Genomic DNA, 16,793 nt, shown 5'->3' with positions numbered 1-16,793 from the left:
TCTACAATCCACAATCAATTCCTGGTCTTATTGGTGTTGAGTACAAGGTGGCTGTTGCAACACCACTCAACCAGCTGATCTGTCTCACTTCTGTATGCCTCCTCGTCATCATTTGAAATTCTTCCAGCATTAATTGTATCATTGGCAAATTTATAGATGGTGTTTGAGCTGTGCCTTGCCACATTAGTCATGGGTGGAGAAGAGCAGTGGATTAAGCACGCATCCTCGAGGTCAGCGAGGAGATGTTATTTCTGATCCATGCTGACTGTTGTCTCCTAATGAGGAAGTCAAGAATCTAGTTGCAGAGGGAGGTACAGAAGCCCAGGTTTTGGAGCTGCTTGTTGAGGATATGATGGCATTTGACACTAAGCTGTAATCAGTAAACAGCAGCCTGCCCAGGCGGTGCAAGGCAGAGTGGAGAGACAGAGAGATTACATCTGCTTCAGACATATTGTGGCTTTAGGCAAATTGCAGGGAGTCCAGCTCCCTGCTTAGGCAAGAGTTGATACAGGACACAACCAACCGCTCAATGCATTTTATCAGAGTAGATGTGAGTGCAACTGGACAATTCGGAGCAAGAAGGCTGCGAGCGAACGGCTGATTTTTCGGGGCGAAGGGAGTTTTTTACTACTCGGGCTAAAGGAGAGGCGAGACTGTGCAAGCATGTGATGTCAGTCAATAGCGCGCGAAAGGTTTAAAAAGGTGACCGCTGTATCGAGCGGGCAGCGGAGTGAGAGGCAGCAGAGTGATAGGGCTTTGGCTCAACGGGCTGAGGCGTTAATGGGACAAGGTGAGGTAGGTTTACCAGTGTTAATTGCGGAAAGGGGCTAATATGAGTGTGAGGCCAGTTTTCTGTACTCTGTGTCAGATGTGGGGGGTCCTGGACTCTCCCAGCCTCCCGGAAGGCCATATCTGCACCAGGTGTGTCGAGCTGAAGCTCCTGAGGGACCGAGTTAGGGAAATGGAGATGCAGCTTGATGACCTTCACATGGTCAGGGAAAGTGAGGAGGTGATAGAGAGGAGTTATAGGCAGGTTGTCACACCGGCACCAAGGGAGACAGACAAGTGGGTCACAGTCAGGAAGGGGAAAGGGATGGGGATGAGTCAGGTACTAGAGAGTACCCCTGTGGCTGTACCCCTTGACAATAAGTACTCCTGTTTGAGTACTGTTGTTGGGGGATGGGGGGGAGCCTACCTGGAGGAAGTGGCAGTGGCCGTGCCTCTGGCACAGGGTCTGGCCCTGTAGCTCAGAAGGGTAGGGAAGGGAAGAGGAAGGCAGTAGTGATAGGGGACTCTATAGTTAGGGGGTCAGACAGGCGATTCTGTGGATGCAAGAAATAAACTCAGATGGTAGTTTGCCTCCCAGATGCCAGGATCCGGGACGTTTCGGATTACGTCCAAGATATCCTGCAGTGGGAGGGAGAACAGCCAGAGGTCGTGGTACATATTGATACCAATGACATAGGTAGGAAAAGGGAAGAGGTCCTGAAAAAAGACTACAGGGAGTTAGGAAGGCAGTAGAGAAGCAGGACCTCAAAGGTAATAATCTTGGGATTACTGCCTGTGCCATGCGACAGCGAATATAGGAATAGGATGAGGTGGAGGATAAAATGCGTGGCAGAGAGATTGGAGCAGGGGGCAGGGATTCAGATTTCTGGATCATTGGGACCTCTTTTGGGGCAGGTGTGACTTGTACAAAAAGGACGGGTTGCACTTGAATCCCAGGGGGGCCAATATCCTGGCGGGGAGGTTTGCTAAGGCTACTGGGGAGAGTTTAAACTAGAATTGTTGGGGGGTGGGAACCGAACTGAAGAGACTGGGGAAGAGGAGGATGGCTCACAAATAGAGAAAGCTTGTAGACAGTGCGAGACGGAGGATAGGCAGGTGATAGAGAAGGGACGCGCTCAGACCGAAGGTTTGAGATGTGTCTATTTTAACGCAAGGAGTCTTGTGAACAAAGCGGATGAGCTTAGAGCGTGGATCAGTACTTGGAGATATGGTGTGGTGGCCATTACGGAGAATTGGTTGGCTCAGGGACAGGAATGGTTACTTCATGTGCTGGGTTTTAGATGTTTCAGAAGGACAGGGAGGGTGGCAAAAGAGGTGGGGGCGTGGCACTGCTGATCAGAGATAGTGTCACGGCTGCAGAAAAGATGGACACCATGGAGGGATTGTCTACGGAGTCTCTGTGGGTGGAGATTAGGAACAGGAAGGGGTCAGTAACTTTACTGGGTGTTTTTTATAGGCTGCCCAATAATAACAGGGATATTGAGGAGCAGATAAGGAAATAGATCCCGGAAAGGTGTAATAATAACAGTTGTCGTGATGGGAGATTTTAATTTCTCAAATATCAACTGGCACCTCCCTAGAGCAAGGGGTTTAGATGGGGTGGAGTTTGTTAGGAGTGTTCAGGAAGGTTTGGTATTGGGAAATGAACCTGCTCAGGTGTCAGATCTCTCAGTGGGAGAGCATTTTGGAGATAGTGATCATAATTCTATCTCCTTTACAATAGCACTGGAGAGAGATAGGAACAGACAAGTTAGAAAAGCATTTAATTGGAGTAAGGGGAATTATGAGGCTATCAGGCAGGAAATTGGAGGCTTAAATTGGAAACAGATGTTCTCAGAGAAAAGTACGGAAGAAATATGGCAAATATTCAGAGGATATTTGCGTGGAGTTCTGTATAGGTACGTTCCAATGAGACGGAAGTTATGGTAGGGTACAGGAACCGTACAAATACTGTAACAAATCTAGTCAAGAAGAAAAGAAAAACTTACAAAAGGATCAGAGAGTTTGCGATTTAGAAGATTATAAGGCTAATAGGAGGGAGCTTAAGAAGGAAATTAGGAGAGCCAGAAGGGGCCATGAGAAGGACTTGGCGGGCAGAATTAAGGAAAACCCCAAGGCATTCTACAAGTATGTGAAGAGCAGGAGGATAAGATGTGAAAGAATAGGACCTATGAAGTGTGACAGTGGGAAAGTGTGTATGGAACCGGAGGAAATAGCAGAGGTACTTAATGATTACTTTACTTCAGTATTCACTATGGAAAAGGATCTTGGTGATTGTAGTGATGACTTTCAGCAGACTGAAAAGCTTGAGCATGTAGATACTAAGAAAGAGGATGTGCTGGAGCTTTTGGAAAGCATCAAGTTGGATAAGTCACTGGGACTGGATGAGATGTGCCCCAGGCCTCCCTGTGCCTCCCTGTGGGAGGCGAGGGAAGAGATTGCTGAGCCTCTGGCAATGATCTTTGCATCATCAATAGGAATGGGAGAGGTTCCGGAGGATTGGAGGGTTGCGAATGTTGTTCCTTTATTCAAGAAAGGGAGTAGAGATAGCCCAGGAAATTATAGACCAGTGACTCTTACCTCAGTGGTTGGTAAGTTGATGGAGAAGATCCTGTGAGGCAAGATTTATGAACATTTGGAGAGGTATAATATGGTTAGGAGTAGTCAGCATGGCTTTGTCAAGGGCAGGTCGTGCCTTATGAGCCTGATTGAATTTTTTGAGGATGTGACAAAACACGTTGATGAAGGAAGAGCAGTAGATGTAGTGTTTCTGGATTTCAGCAAGGCATTTGATAAGGTACCCCATGCAAGGCTTATTGAGAAAGTAAAGAGGCATGGGATCCAAGGGGACATTGCTTTGTGGATCCAGAACTGGCTTGCCCACAGAAGGCAAAGAGTGGTTGTAGACAGATCATATTCTGCGAGGAGGTTGGTCACCAGTGGTGTGCCTCAGGAATCTGTTCTGGGACCCTTATTCTTTGTGATTTTTATAAATGACCTGGATGAGGAAGTGGACGGATGGGTTAGTAAGTTTGCTGATGACACAAAGGTTGGAAGTGTTGTGGATAGTGTGGAGGGCTGTCAGAGGATACAGCAGGACATTGATAGGATGCAAGACTGGGCTGAGAAATGGCAGATGGAGTTCAACCCAGATAAGTGTGAAGTGGTTCATTTTGGTAGGTCAAATATGATGGCAGAATATAATATTAATAGTAAGAGTTGGTAGTGTGGAGGATCAGAGGGATCTTGGGGTCCAAGTACATAGGACGCTGAAAGCAACTGCGCAGATTGACTCTGTGGTTAAGAAGGCGTACGGTGTATTGGCCTTCATCAATTGTGGAATTGAATTTAGAAGCCGAGAGGTAATGTTGCAGCTATATAGGACCCTGGTCAGACCCCACTTGGACTACTGTGCTCGGTTCTGGTCACCTCTCTGCAGGAAGGATGTGGAAGCCATAGAAAGGGTGCAGAGGAGATTTACAAGGATATTGTCTGGATTGGGGAGCATGCCTTATGAGAATAGGTTGAGTGAACTCGGTCTTTTTTCCTTGGAGTGACGGAGGATGAGAGGTGACTTGATAGAGGTGTATAAGATGATGAGAGGCATTGATCGTGTGGATAGTCAGAGGCTTTTTCCCAGGGCTGAAATGGTTGCCACAAGAGGGCACAGGTTTAAGGTGCTGAGGAGTAGGTACAGAGGAGATGTCAGGGGTAAGTTTTTTACTCAGGGAGTGGTGAGTGAGTGGAATGGGCTGCCGGCAATGGTGGTGGAGGTGGATACGATAGGGTCTTTTAAGAGACTTTTAGATAGGTACATGGAGCTTAATAAAATAGAGCGCTGTGGGTAAGCCTGGTAATTTCTAAGATTGGGACATGTTCGGTTCAACTTTGTGGGCCGAAGGGCCTGTATTGTGCTGTAGGTTTTCTATGTTTTTGCGGTCATTGAGGCAGCTCAGCCTGCTCTTCTTTGGCACTGGCATGACTGTAACCCTTTTGAAGCAGGTGGGAACTTCTGATTGCAGCAGTGAGAGATGAAAACTGAACTCCCGCCAGTTGGTTGGCGCAGGTTTTCAGTGCCCTGCCAGGTACACCTTGGGCCTTGCAAGGGCTCAGCTGCTTGAAAGATGGTCAGACATCTGAGATACAGATCACAGAGTCACCAGATGTTGCAAGGTTGTGCACAGGTGTAATTTTATTTTCCCTTTCGAAACTTGAATAAAAGGCATTGACCTCATCCGTGAGTGAAACATCATGATCATTCATGATGGTAGGGTTCACCCTGTAGGAAGTAATGGCTTGCAAACTCTGCCAGACTGAAGGGCATCTGATTCCATCTCTAATTTCAATGAGAATTCTTATTCTGCTCTTCTGTAGGGCATACCTGGATGCCTTGTATAGGTCTGATTCACCGGTTTTGAATGCCACAGATCTAGTCCTCAGTAGACTGTGAATCTCTTGGTTAACCCTTAGCTTTTGGTTGGGGTATGTCCAATATGATCTCGAAGGCATGCACTCATCCACACAGGTCTTGATGGCGGTGACAATTGTGGCATATTCATTCAGATTCGAGTATGAATCTCTGAATATTGTCCACTTCACCGGTCTGCAAGCAGTCCTCTGCCTCCCTTGATCATACCTTCGTCATCCTCACCACTGGTGCTGTGGTCCTCTATCTCTACCTGTTTTCAGGAGGTGGCCTAATAGAGTTTTGACAGTAGTGGCCGCGCCCTGCCTGGATGCAGTAAGTTTGACTGAGGTGGCCATCCTCACCTTCCTTCCACTTGATACCAATAAAATTGAAAGTCAAGAAAACACCAAGAGAATTGTGAGAAGTGGGGGCACGGCAAGGAAAGAAATGAGGTAAAAACAGAAGCTTATTGTCATGGGCATACATACTCAGGGTATAAGTGCATGAAAATTGGCTTTTGCAGCAGCAGCACAGTACATTACAAGCATTGTAAGCGTAAGTTAAACTTATCATAAATTATATGAGACTTACACAATTAAAAAAATAACATAACGTTTGTTTAAGTTAAGGGAAATAGTCTGAGGTAGTGTAAGGGTCTTTTGGGTCAAGTCTAGAACCTGATGGCATTGGGGAAGGTTTGTTGTTGGCTCTTTAAGGCCCCTGAACCTCCTACCTGAGGGCAGCAATGAGAACAGGGCATGGTCTGGAAGGTGTAGGTCCTTGGTGATGGCTGTTTCCTTCTGAGACATCTCCTCTTGTAGATGTGTTCAATGGTGGGGAGAGCTGTACCTGTAACAGAGCTGCTTGAGTCCACCACACTCTGTAGCCTCTTGTGTTCCTGTGAATTGCACTGAATGGGATATGTGATAAGAAGATATTTAAAACACTTGACCATCCAGTCATGACTTTTTATTAATCTAATTCTGGAGAGTTAGCATGTCACTAATTAGAACTTTATAGAAACACTACTAGTGTTTTCGTAATTTGTCAAGGCACTTCTTTCAGCAGGGTAGAAACCTCCTTCTCCCCCCCCCAACTAGAGTCACAATGCAATTAAATAAAATGTTGTCAAGAAAGAATGGTTTGTGCTCTCTGAGCAAGAATTTAGTCAACAGATATTTAAAGAGCTTTTCAACAAGTTTATGCTCAATTTCCATTCATAAATCACTGTCTTCAGTTTGTTGACATTCCATACAGATCATTTCTTGAAGCAGTTAATCTATTTCTGACAACACATTTTTAAGGAGTTCTGCTGCCAAGAGATTGTTAAAATGCCTAAATATATTTTTTGTTACCAGCAAAGCAATGTAAGAAAAACTTGACTTTTTCATAAATCTGTCTTCTTAGACTTGATAAATTTATTCTGTTCTGGCATTATTTAGTTCTGGCATTTTAAAAACAAATGTAGGTGCAATAGATTAATATTTATTTATTGCTTTGCACAAAAGAAATCAGTGCCAGAAACAGAAATCTTTAGAGTCCTAAGCACTCAGTCTGCACTGGACTGATATTGCAGAGAGGCACTGGGTCCAGTGTTGGGCTATTGAAGGCGAATCCAGTCCCATAGCTGTAGACATGATTGGAACCTGAGCAGGGTCAACTTAGGTTCGAATGAGGGGGACCGGAGAAGAAGAAGAATAAGTGACACCTGTTCTGTGGTATGAAATGAGGAAGAACAATTTGGGTTTGTGCTATGGTCAAGGAGAGGAGAATTGGGGAAGCACAGTTGGGAACTTTGCTGTGGTGGAAATGGGGAGTGAATGGAAAGAGAAGATATCAGAGTACATTTTGGCAAGGCTGGTGATCAGCTCATTGGCAATGACAGGAATGATGGATTTAGTTATTGGTGACCTTGAAGTCACTAGTCCAGGAGAATCAGAGGCTTGAGACCATTGAAGAACTTTTCTTGTTGTCATTGTAGATTGGAGATGTTGCTCGGGGCCCAGACCTTGGATTGTAGGAGAGAAGGAGTGGACGGCTGGGGGGAGAGAAGGGATGAGGGCAGAGGAGAATGATAAGAGACTGCTACTTACCTTACTGAAGTCTGCGTTTGAACATTTTAGTCGTAGAATGGTACAGAGTGGAAACAGGTGCTCTGGCCCAACTTGTTAATGCTCTAAACCTTTCCTATCCATGTACCTATCGAAATACCTTTTCAACCTTGTAATTCTGAAAGCTCCTTCGGTATACCCACCTCTCTGTGAAGGATACGAACAATGGGAATCACCCAAAATGGAGATTATTTTGTTTCACTCTGTAAAGATCTGATTTGTTTTTTTTTTGCATGAAAAAATAGGCATTAAGTGATGTGATTTCAAAGGATATATCAAAATTCTATATCACAAGCCCCTCTACTTGATGATGATTGTTCTGCCTTCTACACTATCCCTCATCCTTATCTTCCTAAAAAATTATGTCTGTGTCACATTGGGCAATCACTTCTACTATGGGCCTGCACCAACTTGAAAGTAAGGGCAAAAACGCCACACAACTGAAAAGAATAAGAATGAGGTAAATCCAGAGGGAACAATATAAAAGGCAACAAATTTGAATTCTAAAAGCTTAAAAATTATGGTAGGAATGTTCCACAAACAAACTTAGTGGTTCCCGGAACAGAGTGGGACAGAGCTCAGTCAGTCTTGCTTTCAATCCATTGTGGATCAAAGCAGGAGTAAGCATGTGCATATTTGCAATTAATAGAGAAGAGTACGTAATTCAAATATAATTGAAGTAAATTGGAAAACAAAATTTAGACGAGCAGAAAAAGTATCTGGTCAGAGTGGCAAAAACACAGTTTGGATGAAATTCAAAATTCCTGGTACTTTTTACAGGAGGATCATCCTAAGATTGAGAAACCTAATGAAATGTTTATCCTTATAGTGAGGAATGAATTCAGAACCCAGTCCTGGAGCTAAATTAATGATGTAACTAATCTGTTATCTAACTATGACTATTATCACAATATTTTACAACCTAGGCAACAGCTCTCATTGATAGAACATCCTTTGCTGGCATAAGATTTGCAGGATTCCTCACAGGAACATTACAAGGATAAATGATCAACTTTATTTTGCATATACATTTGCATTATTTAGAATTTGTTGTGTGTTGGACAGGGTGCGACATGCAACAAGAAACAACATACAACAATTATAAAGAACTATATTAAAAATGATGTTTAGAGGTTATAGATATAGAGTAAAACATGCATAAATACCAGCATGTATTTACAGTGTAAACAGGATTGTAAAAAGTAGTTTAAAGTGTTTATGGTGAAGTAACGTGACAGGGATAATAGACAGAGGTGTAGGGGTGAGCTAACTAGAAGGATTGATCAGATTAACTGGCTGGGGGAAGAAATTTTTGAGTGAAGTTTAAAATGGAAGTTTTTGTTGGAATAGTCCTTTAGCACTTTCCCGAAGGAAGCTTTTGGAAAAGGCAGCTTGCAAGGTGGGTAGTGTCCACCATGATTTTCCTGCTTTTTTGGCTCCTTTGTCCTGGACACTTGCAAGTCTTGCAGTGCTGGTATTCTGCAACCAGTGATCTGTCCAGCATTCAAGAGATAGATTTGGAGCTGCTTAGAAAGATATTTGAGCATGTGACCTAATGTTTAGTGAGTGTCTGAAAGAAAGAAAGAGAGGTGGAGTACTGAAAGGGAATTCCAGATTTTGTGGGCTTAGCAGCCAAGAGCGTGGGTTAAATTTAAGGTTGTTGAAGAGGCCGGAATTTGATAGCTCAGTTGTTGTGCAATTGGTTGTTGACATAGGGCTGGTGGAAAATTTGAAATACAAGGATGAAAATTTTAAAGTCAAGATGTTCCTTAACTAGAGCCATTGTAGGACCACAGGCACAGGGGTAAGGGGTAACGGGTGAACAGGGTCTGGATGCAGGCTGTGGACAACTTTAAATTTGCACATGGTCGGGTTTGTCAGAGTAGTCACATCTAGAGGTTTTCTACGTTTAAAAAGAAGTCATAGATGAGGGTCTCAGTGGATGATGAGCTGAGGCAAGGCCCAAATCTTGATATGCTACAAAAAAAAAGGCAGTTTTATTGATGATGAGGTGCGGCGTGAAAGTTAATTCAGGCAAGTATGATGCCAGAGTTGTGGATGGTGTGGTTTCAGATGTTATTATAGTGCAAGATGAAGATTGGTTGCTGGAGAACAGAACTTGTAATGCAAACTGAAGATGGTGTCTGCGTTTTTTTTTCTGTTACTTAATTTGGAGGAAGTTTTCAGTCCTCTATTAGAGTAGCCTGAGACTTGGGGATGGGACAGAAAAGAGAGGTAGTGCTTTGTTCCTAAATTCACAAAATTTATTTTATATACTTTGGGTTGTGCCACTGAATTCTAAAGATTAATTTATCTAAATGAGAACCAGCATCTTATTATTTCATGTTTTTCTGTGAAATTTCACTGAAATACTGTAGGTGGCAGCAATACTTCAGTGCAATTACTTTTGTGAATTGGAAAACTTTTTTCTAAGAAACTTGCTGGAAACTTAAAAAAACAAGCGGTTATCAATTAATACATTGTCCAAGTAATCAGATTTCTCTGGTTTAGACCAGAACAGAATACTTTTGGCATATTTTATTCAAAACTATGAAAGCTGTAAGTGTAAGACAAAGCAAAATTTTGCAAATGATGGAAATCTAAAATAAAAGCAAAATTCTTGAAGTACCCATGAAAGGAAGCAGTGTAAGATCATTGCCTATAAACATTAACTCAGTTTCTCTCTGCTCAGATGCTGCCTGGTATGCAAAGTATTATTAGCATTTTTTCACTTCTTGTACATTTACATCATTGAATTACAAAATTTTAACTTGTTAGTTAGCATGTGTGGAATCTTAGATGCATTCCATCTAAGATTGGAATGCCGAAGAAGTTCAGTTGACAGCATGTCAAATCTGCTCACGTGAATGATGTTTCTCCCCAATGGATTGGTGGGTCTTTATTACCTAAAAACTGTGGAAGTTGCTTGCATAAATAATTGTATTTAAGGGAAAATTAGATAACCATATGAGAGAAAGCAGTACGTGAATATGCTGACAGGTTGAAATCACAGTGTGTTGAAGCTTGTATGGACTGTAAACCAAAACTGATACCATATAGGCTAAATGTCATGTTTCTGTGTTGTAAATTTAGTGTGATCATGTATATATGAAGAAAAGTAATCAATACTATTTGCAGTTATTATTTGAAATTAATTGTAGGATGTATTCTGTTCATTTATTTTCGTCTGCAGTATTGCACAATCTTGGATTGTTTGATTAATTTGTTAAAATGCCAGAGCAGTATGCTTCCAGAAGTGAAAGCCAATTTAGTGTCTAGTCAAGCATTCCAAGAGCATGTGCTGTTCTCCACTCAAGTCACATGGGGAGATCACTACTAAGTTACACTGTTCTGTTAGTGGTACTGAGAAAGCAAAGTGAGAACATCTTTACAGCGATGTTGCTAAAAGTAGACCGACTTCTCTTATAAATTGGATGCATATTCCAAAACGGAACATTCAAGAACCTTAGGTTAATGAACGAAAGAACAATTACCAATGCCGTTCTTGAAGTCTCCATCAACATCAACCTTTTGAGTTGTATTTTTTAACTTCTTTCTTCATAAGAAACTCAAGTTTTCATGAAATAAAATTGATCTGCTAACTTGAAGGTTGTTTTTCTTACAGTGTACTGATAATGAAAAACAACAAAAATCTGTAATGAGCATAAAGTCAACAAACACTTATAATGGCCAGTTGCAAGCATTAGAAACAAATTGATCTTGGTGAGAAATAAATCATTAATTCTAACATAGTGACACTGCACAAGTATCCACTGGTAGTAAGTGCTGTTTGAGGTAAGTTTCAAATGATTCTCTGAAACACTGGTAATATGCTTTGCCCTTCATCTTATGAATGTACAAAATATTTTAAAAACACCAACACTTTCGTGGAATTTTCTCTAGAGATTAGAGAGAGAATATTAATACAGTGAACATTTAATTAGAAATCCTTATTTCATACCAAAGCTGTCATTCAGTAGCCCTAGTCAGATCTTGTTTCATGTGTTTTGATGATCAGGTTTCAAAGTTGCAAATTAATATTTGGATCATTGTCAAACTAAATCCAATGATTTCCACTGATTTATCTTTTAACAAAGTTACTCCCTTTGTGGCTGTGCTTGGTGTATGGGTGCACATGTGCAGTCTTTTTACATTTGTGTTGCAGAATCTGATTAAAATCATTTGAGTGAGCCAGGAGTAAGGCTCACTTCATAACATTAAGTATGGTTTCCACAGAGAAACTGCAATTCAGGATACCTGTACATTTCTTTTGGTGCATTCCAAGGCAAGATAGTTCTACCATGAACTATATTGTTCCAGAGGTTACTGTTTTGAGTAAATTTATTAAAATCTAGCTTAGAATGTTAATTTTCCCTTCCCTTTATACATGGATGTAATTTGAACAATCAAATAGTTCTACTGTGTGTCTTACCTTGCAAATATTTTGGGAAGGTGAATGAAGAATGAGAAGGACAGCACTTAGTTTTGTAAAAGTTCCTGAAAGTCCCAGTTTACACTGTAATTCAAATTCTGCATTGCGCCAGTAACCTAATGCTGATATCCTGGATAATTAGAATATGGTTTCATATCAAAACTATTTACTTGTGCTTTCCGGTTCTGTTTTCCTCAATAGAGACCCATACACTGAGTGAATGTCATGTGATCCAGGGTGGTATGTAAATGTCACAGTGTATGAATGACATTATTCCTTTTAGTCCAGGCATTACAGACTGTCATAATACTGTTTATATTGCAATAGGCAGAGAATGTGCAAGGACTGCTTTTATTTTAAAATCTGAGGAACCTTCTGAGTAAACTGTTGTTGAATTTTTAAGTATATTTTAAGTTATTTGAGCTGTATTTATTGAAGTGCTATTTTTATTTCCTGAAGTCCAAATGACTCAGTAAATATATCAGATGAATACATGATATCGTATAATGAAACTGTATACACAAGGCCAATTTAACTATATGTAGAGTGAAGGGCAATATTTTTATGATTTGCCTTAGATGTTTGGAGCATAAGATGCAATAATTTAATATTCATAATGCACATAGTTCACAATCAAAATACAGTAAAACTCCATTAATGCAGCCCACTCAATAGATTTTAATTCATATTTATGTAAAGACTTTTATGTGGTAGAATAATGCATTTTCTAGTCAATGCAATAAATTTAAAGAGACTGTTGGAAAGAGAAGCAAGTGAGTTTAAAGAGAGTGCAGAAAAAGGGCCCCAGTGAGTGGAAGGGCAGGTGGGAATTGGGCCCCAGTGAGTGGAAGGGCAGGTGGGAACCAAGGCCCCAGTGAGTGGAAGAAGAGGAAATTGGGCCCCAGTGAGTGGAAGAAGAGGAAATTGGGCCCCAGTGAGTGGAAGAAGAGGTGGGAACCGAGGCCCCAGTGAGTGGAAGAAGAGGTGGGAATTGGGCCCCAGTGAGTGGAAGGGCAGGTGGGAATTGGGCCCCAGTGAGTGGAAGAAGTGGTGGGAATTGGGTCCCAGTGAGTGGAAGAAGAAGAAGTGGGAATTGGGCCCCAGTGAGTGGAAGAAGAGGTGGGAACTGGGGCCCTAGTGAGTGGAAGAAGAGGTGGGAATTGGGCCCCAGTGAGTGGAAGAAGAGGTGGGAACTGGGGCCCTAGTGAGTGGAAGAGCAGGCGGGAATTGGGCCCCAGTGAATTGAAGTTAAAATGGGAACTGGAGCCCTAGTGAGTAGAAGGAGAGGTGGAAACAAACCATTGGGATTATTAAGTGGTCAAATGGTAGATTATTGGAATTTTACTGCTTTACTTGTGCAACACAGTGAAATATTCAAAGGTGCTAATTGGGAGCAATAGCAAACAAAATACTGTCCTACGCAGTACTGCATAAGATGATGTTTGGATGGACAAAGGAGATGGAATGATTTCGGGAGGGAATTCCAGTGTTAGTGCCCCTGGCAGCTGAGCTAAGCCTCTAGTGGTGAATCAGTTTAAATTGGGAATGGGCATGAGGTCAGAGTCCGAGGAACATTTGTAGGGCTAGAAGGGGTCACAGGGTGAAGGAGAGGCAAAACTATGGAAGCATTTGCAGATAATTGAAGTGTTGCTGGATTGGGAGCCGGTATAGGTCAACAAGCAGAGAGGGTGCTGCTGCTGTTGAAGACCCATCTTGTAGTTAATGCAGATTTTCTTCTTAACTGCTGTTGTTCATATTGTTGGGATAAGCTACCTGGGTGTATATGGGTATGTACATTTGCAGTGTATGATGAAATGCATACTTACGTTGAGCACAAAATGCCTTTGTAGAACCTTCAGTTTTATAAAACTGCGGATAACTTGACCTAAACAGACCTAAATTTAGTGACAGAATTTGATTCTCAGCCATTATATTTCAGGCAGTTGTATGGCAAAAAGCCAAGGTGTCGGATCACAAAATGGCCCTGTTAACAGTTCTGGGAACTGCTGTGATGGTCAGCATGGTACCTATCCAACATCATGAGCAAGAACCTGAGGTTAGTATAAGGTTACACTGATTATACTGGACGGGTGGGGGAGGAAGGGCAAAAAAATCAATGCTCAGCAATTTGATGCAATTAGTTTTTCTTATCAACAACTTTGCCCTTTGTCTATTAAATTTAATTGTTTGAGAATGTTGAGGAATATGTAAAATGACATTTCCTTAAGCATTTGATCTTATTTACAAATATGGAAAATGCTCAATGCCAAGTACTTCAGGGAATTTTAAAACTTCTTAAAATTCTACCACTGTGCTAGATTGACCTTTATTCCCAGATATTCCATTTTACATTTACGTACATCTATGAGCCTGGAACTTTTTGTGATTCTTATTGTTTTGAGAAAGAAGATTTTCCTGAAATTATCAAGTACATAAGAAATGGTATTATGATGTTGCATTCCCTTACTGGGACTGGAATTTAGAACAGATTTGCACTCTCAGAATTACTGAGGAGGTGACTAGGAAATTGTGCTCAATATATGGCTGCATTCCTAATATCTGCTCTTAACTGGCAAAATGTTCCACTGTTGTGTGTGGAATTATATTTCCACCATGCACACGACAAAAATAAATGTCTTAACTGTTAGTAGAAAGTAAAACTAAATGTATAGAGAGTCAGTACTGAATAGAAATTTACTGGTATACTTCAAACAAATTCAGGTGAGGGACCCAGGGTCCTCTATGATCTTCTGTTCTAACAACTGTTGCTATTCAGTAAATTTAGGAACTCCCATTTCATACTGTCTTATAATTTTCATTCTTCATCCCAATATTAAAGTAGCAATATCACTTCCTTCAAATCGCTTGATCCTGGCTTTGCCAGTGCACGTGTGTAGGCAGAAAGATTAATTAGGTCTCATTAGCTTAGTTAATTAAGACTGACATTATGGGCTGAAGGACCTGTTCCTGTGCTGTATTGTCCTGTGTACTTGAGATTTGTGGAAGACACTCATTGTCCATTAAGTTCACAATGTTTCCTTTAAACGTTTCAAGTGAAGATTGGTGAGAGAGGGGGTTGAGAGTAGAAATGCAAGACTGGTTCAGTGGTGGAGGTTGCTAAAGGATGTCTGCATGGTTGAAATGTTCAGGTCTCCCAACCAAGAAAGAAAAATGGACAGAAGAAAGTCTTAAAGAAATGAAAGCACAATTTTCTGTAGCACTGTATTAATTTCAACATAGATGGCAAATGGGTTCAGGAGGGCATTGTTGCAAGATCAACGTTTGTTACCCATTTCTTCTACCACCCTGCTAGCCAACAGTTTTGCAAATGGCTCTGGTAAACCATGGCGGCGTGTTGCAGACTGCTTATAAAATTTATAATTATACCTCTTATGAATTACTCTCTCTGTAATCTACAGCCAATAATTTCCCTCTAAGCAACATACTTTTGAACTGTCTTAATGAACTAGCAATTTCACCATCTTTGGAAGGACTCAGCTGATTTAACTCTCAAGCATGAAGGAGCTGCACCTTAAAAGCAGACATCAGCATGGTTGAGAGAGAGGGAGGAGGGGTCGGCTCCAAGCCAGGCTGAGACAGAGGAATGGAACACCCTCTACACAACATCGTGTTAGCAAATGTACAGTCGCTGGAGAACGAGCTGAGGACCTAAGGGCAAGATTGTTGTTTTGGAGGGAAATGAGCAATTGCTGTGTGCTATGCTTGATGGAGACATAGCTCACTCTTTACGCACCAAATGTGTCAGTAAGACCCAAAGGCTTCTCGATACACAAGATGGATTGAACTGCTGGTATGGAGAAGCCAAAAGGTGGGGGTTTGTGGGTCATAATAAACTTTATGTGGTGTTTGGATGTAGCGGTTGTGTCTTGCTCTTATTCACCTGGAACATTTAATGATTAAGTGACTACCATTGTACTTACCAGGAGAATTCTCTTCTGTGATCCTGACTGAAGTTTATATACTTCCAAAAGCCAACATTAATTAGGCATTTGAGATATTGAATGCTACCATCACTGGACAAGAAACAGCCCACCCCAATGCATTCCCAAACATATTCCGGGACTTCAGTCAGGCTTGCTTGAAGGAATCTTTGCCCAGTTATCATCAGCATATAATCTGCAGCAATAGAGACCCCAGCACACTCAACCACTGCTATACTACAATAATGGATGGCTCCCATACCATGCCTAGAGTGTATTTAGGTAAATCTGATCACTTGGCTGTCCTCCTGCCTGCATACAGGCCAAGGCGAAGGAACAAGCCTGCAGAGGTAAGGACAACAAAGAGGTGGTTGGAGGAGGTAGAAGAGCAGCTGCAGGATTGCTTTGTGTTGGTGGACTGGGCCCTTTTCCGGCACTCATCGAGATCTGAATGAATACACTACCATTGTCATGGACTTTATAAAAGCAGTCATAGACAAGTGTGTCCCCACAGAATCATTCAGTCTTCCCCAACCAGAAGACCTGAATGAACCATAAAATCCACAGTCTGTTAAGGGCCAGATCTGTGGCACTCAGGTCTGCCAACCAAGTACGTTACACGAGGTCCAGGTACAATCTCCGGAAAGCCATTTCACATGTGAAGTGGCAATTCTGGATCAAACTTGAATCACTGGAGGATACTTTACAGCTGTGCCAGGCTTGAATGCTGTCACCTCTTACAAGGGAAACCAAACGACATAGGTGACAACAGGGCTTCACTCCAGATGAGCTCAATGCCTTCTATGCTCGATTTGACTATTAAAACACCTTTGAATTCCTGCAGCCTCTGATGACCCTGTGATTTCGATCTCCGAGGCATTCTTCTGGAGGGTGTTCCCAGGGAAAGCATCTGTCCGGATTGGGTACCTCACTGAATATTAGACCTGTACTGATCAACTGGCTGCAGTTTTCACCAATGTCTTTAATCTTTCTCTTCAGAATTCTGAGATACCCATCTGCTTCAAGCAGGTTTGGATTATACCAGTGCCTAAGAAGAACATGATAAACTGCCTCAATGACTATGGTCCAGTAGCACTTATATCCACAGTCAT

The 16,793-nt window shown here is 41.8% G+C and overlaps 1 protein-coding gene across 6 annotated transcripts in view; it reads left to right on the top strand.

Annotated features, from left to right (window-relative positions):
• Positions 1–16,793, top strand: part of pms1 (PMS1 homolog 1, mismatch repair system component) — a 107,769-nt gene that overhangs the window by 35,201 nt on the left and 55,775 nt on the right. For all 6 annotated transcript variants that reach the window (XR_011886430.1, XM_072261688.1, XM_072261687.1 and 3 more), the window contains one exon: positions 13,680–13,796. Coding sequence is in view for 5 of the 6 variants with exons in the window: in XM_072261688.1 (XP_072117789.1) it covers positions 13,680–13,796 (117 nt within the window). In the remaining variant the exon portion in view is untranslated. The remainder of the gene's footprint in view (positions 1–13,679; positions 13,797–16,793) is intronic.

The sequence above is a fragment of the Mobula birostris genome, chromosome 6 (assembly GCF_030028105.1).
Source record: "Mobula birostris isolate sMobBir1 chromosome 6, sMobBir1.hap1, whole genome shotgun sequence".
NCBI lineage: Eukaryota > Metazoa > Chordata > Chondrichthyes > Myliobatiformes > Myliobatidae > Mobula > Mobula birostris.
Note: the sequence above shows the minus strand (reverse complement) of the source record. Positions and strands in the feature narration are given on the sequence as shown.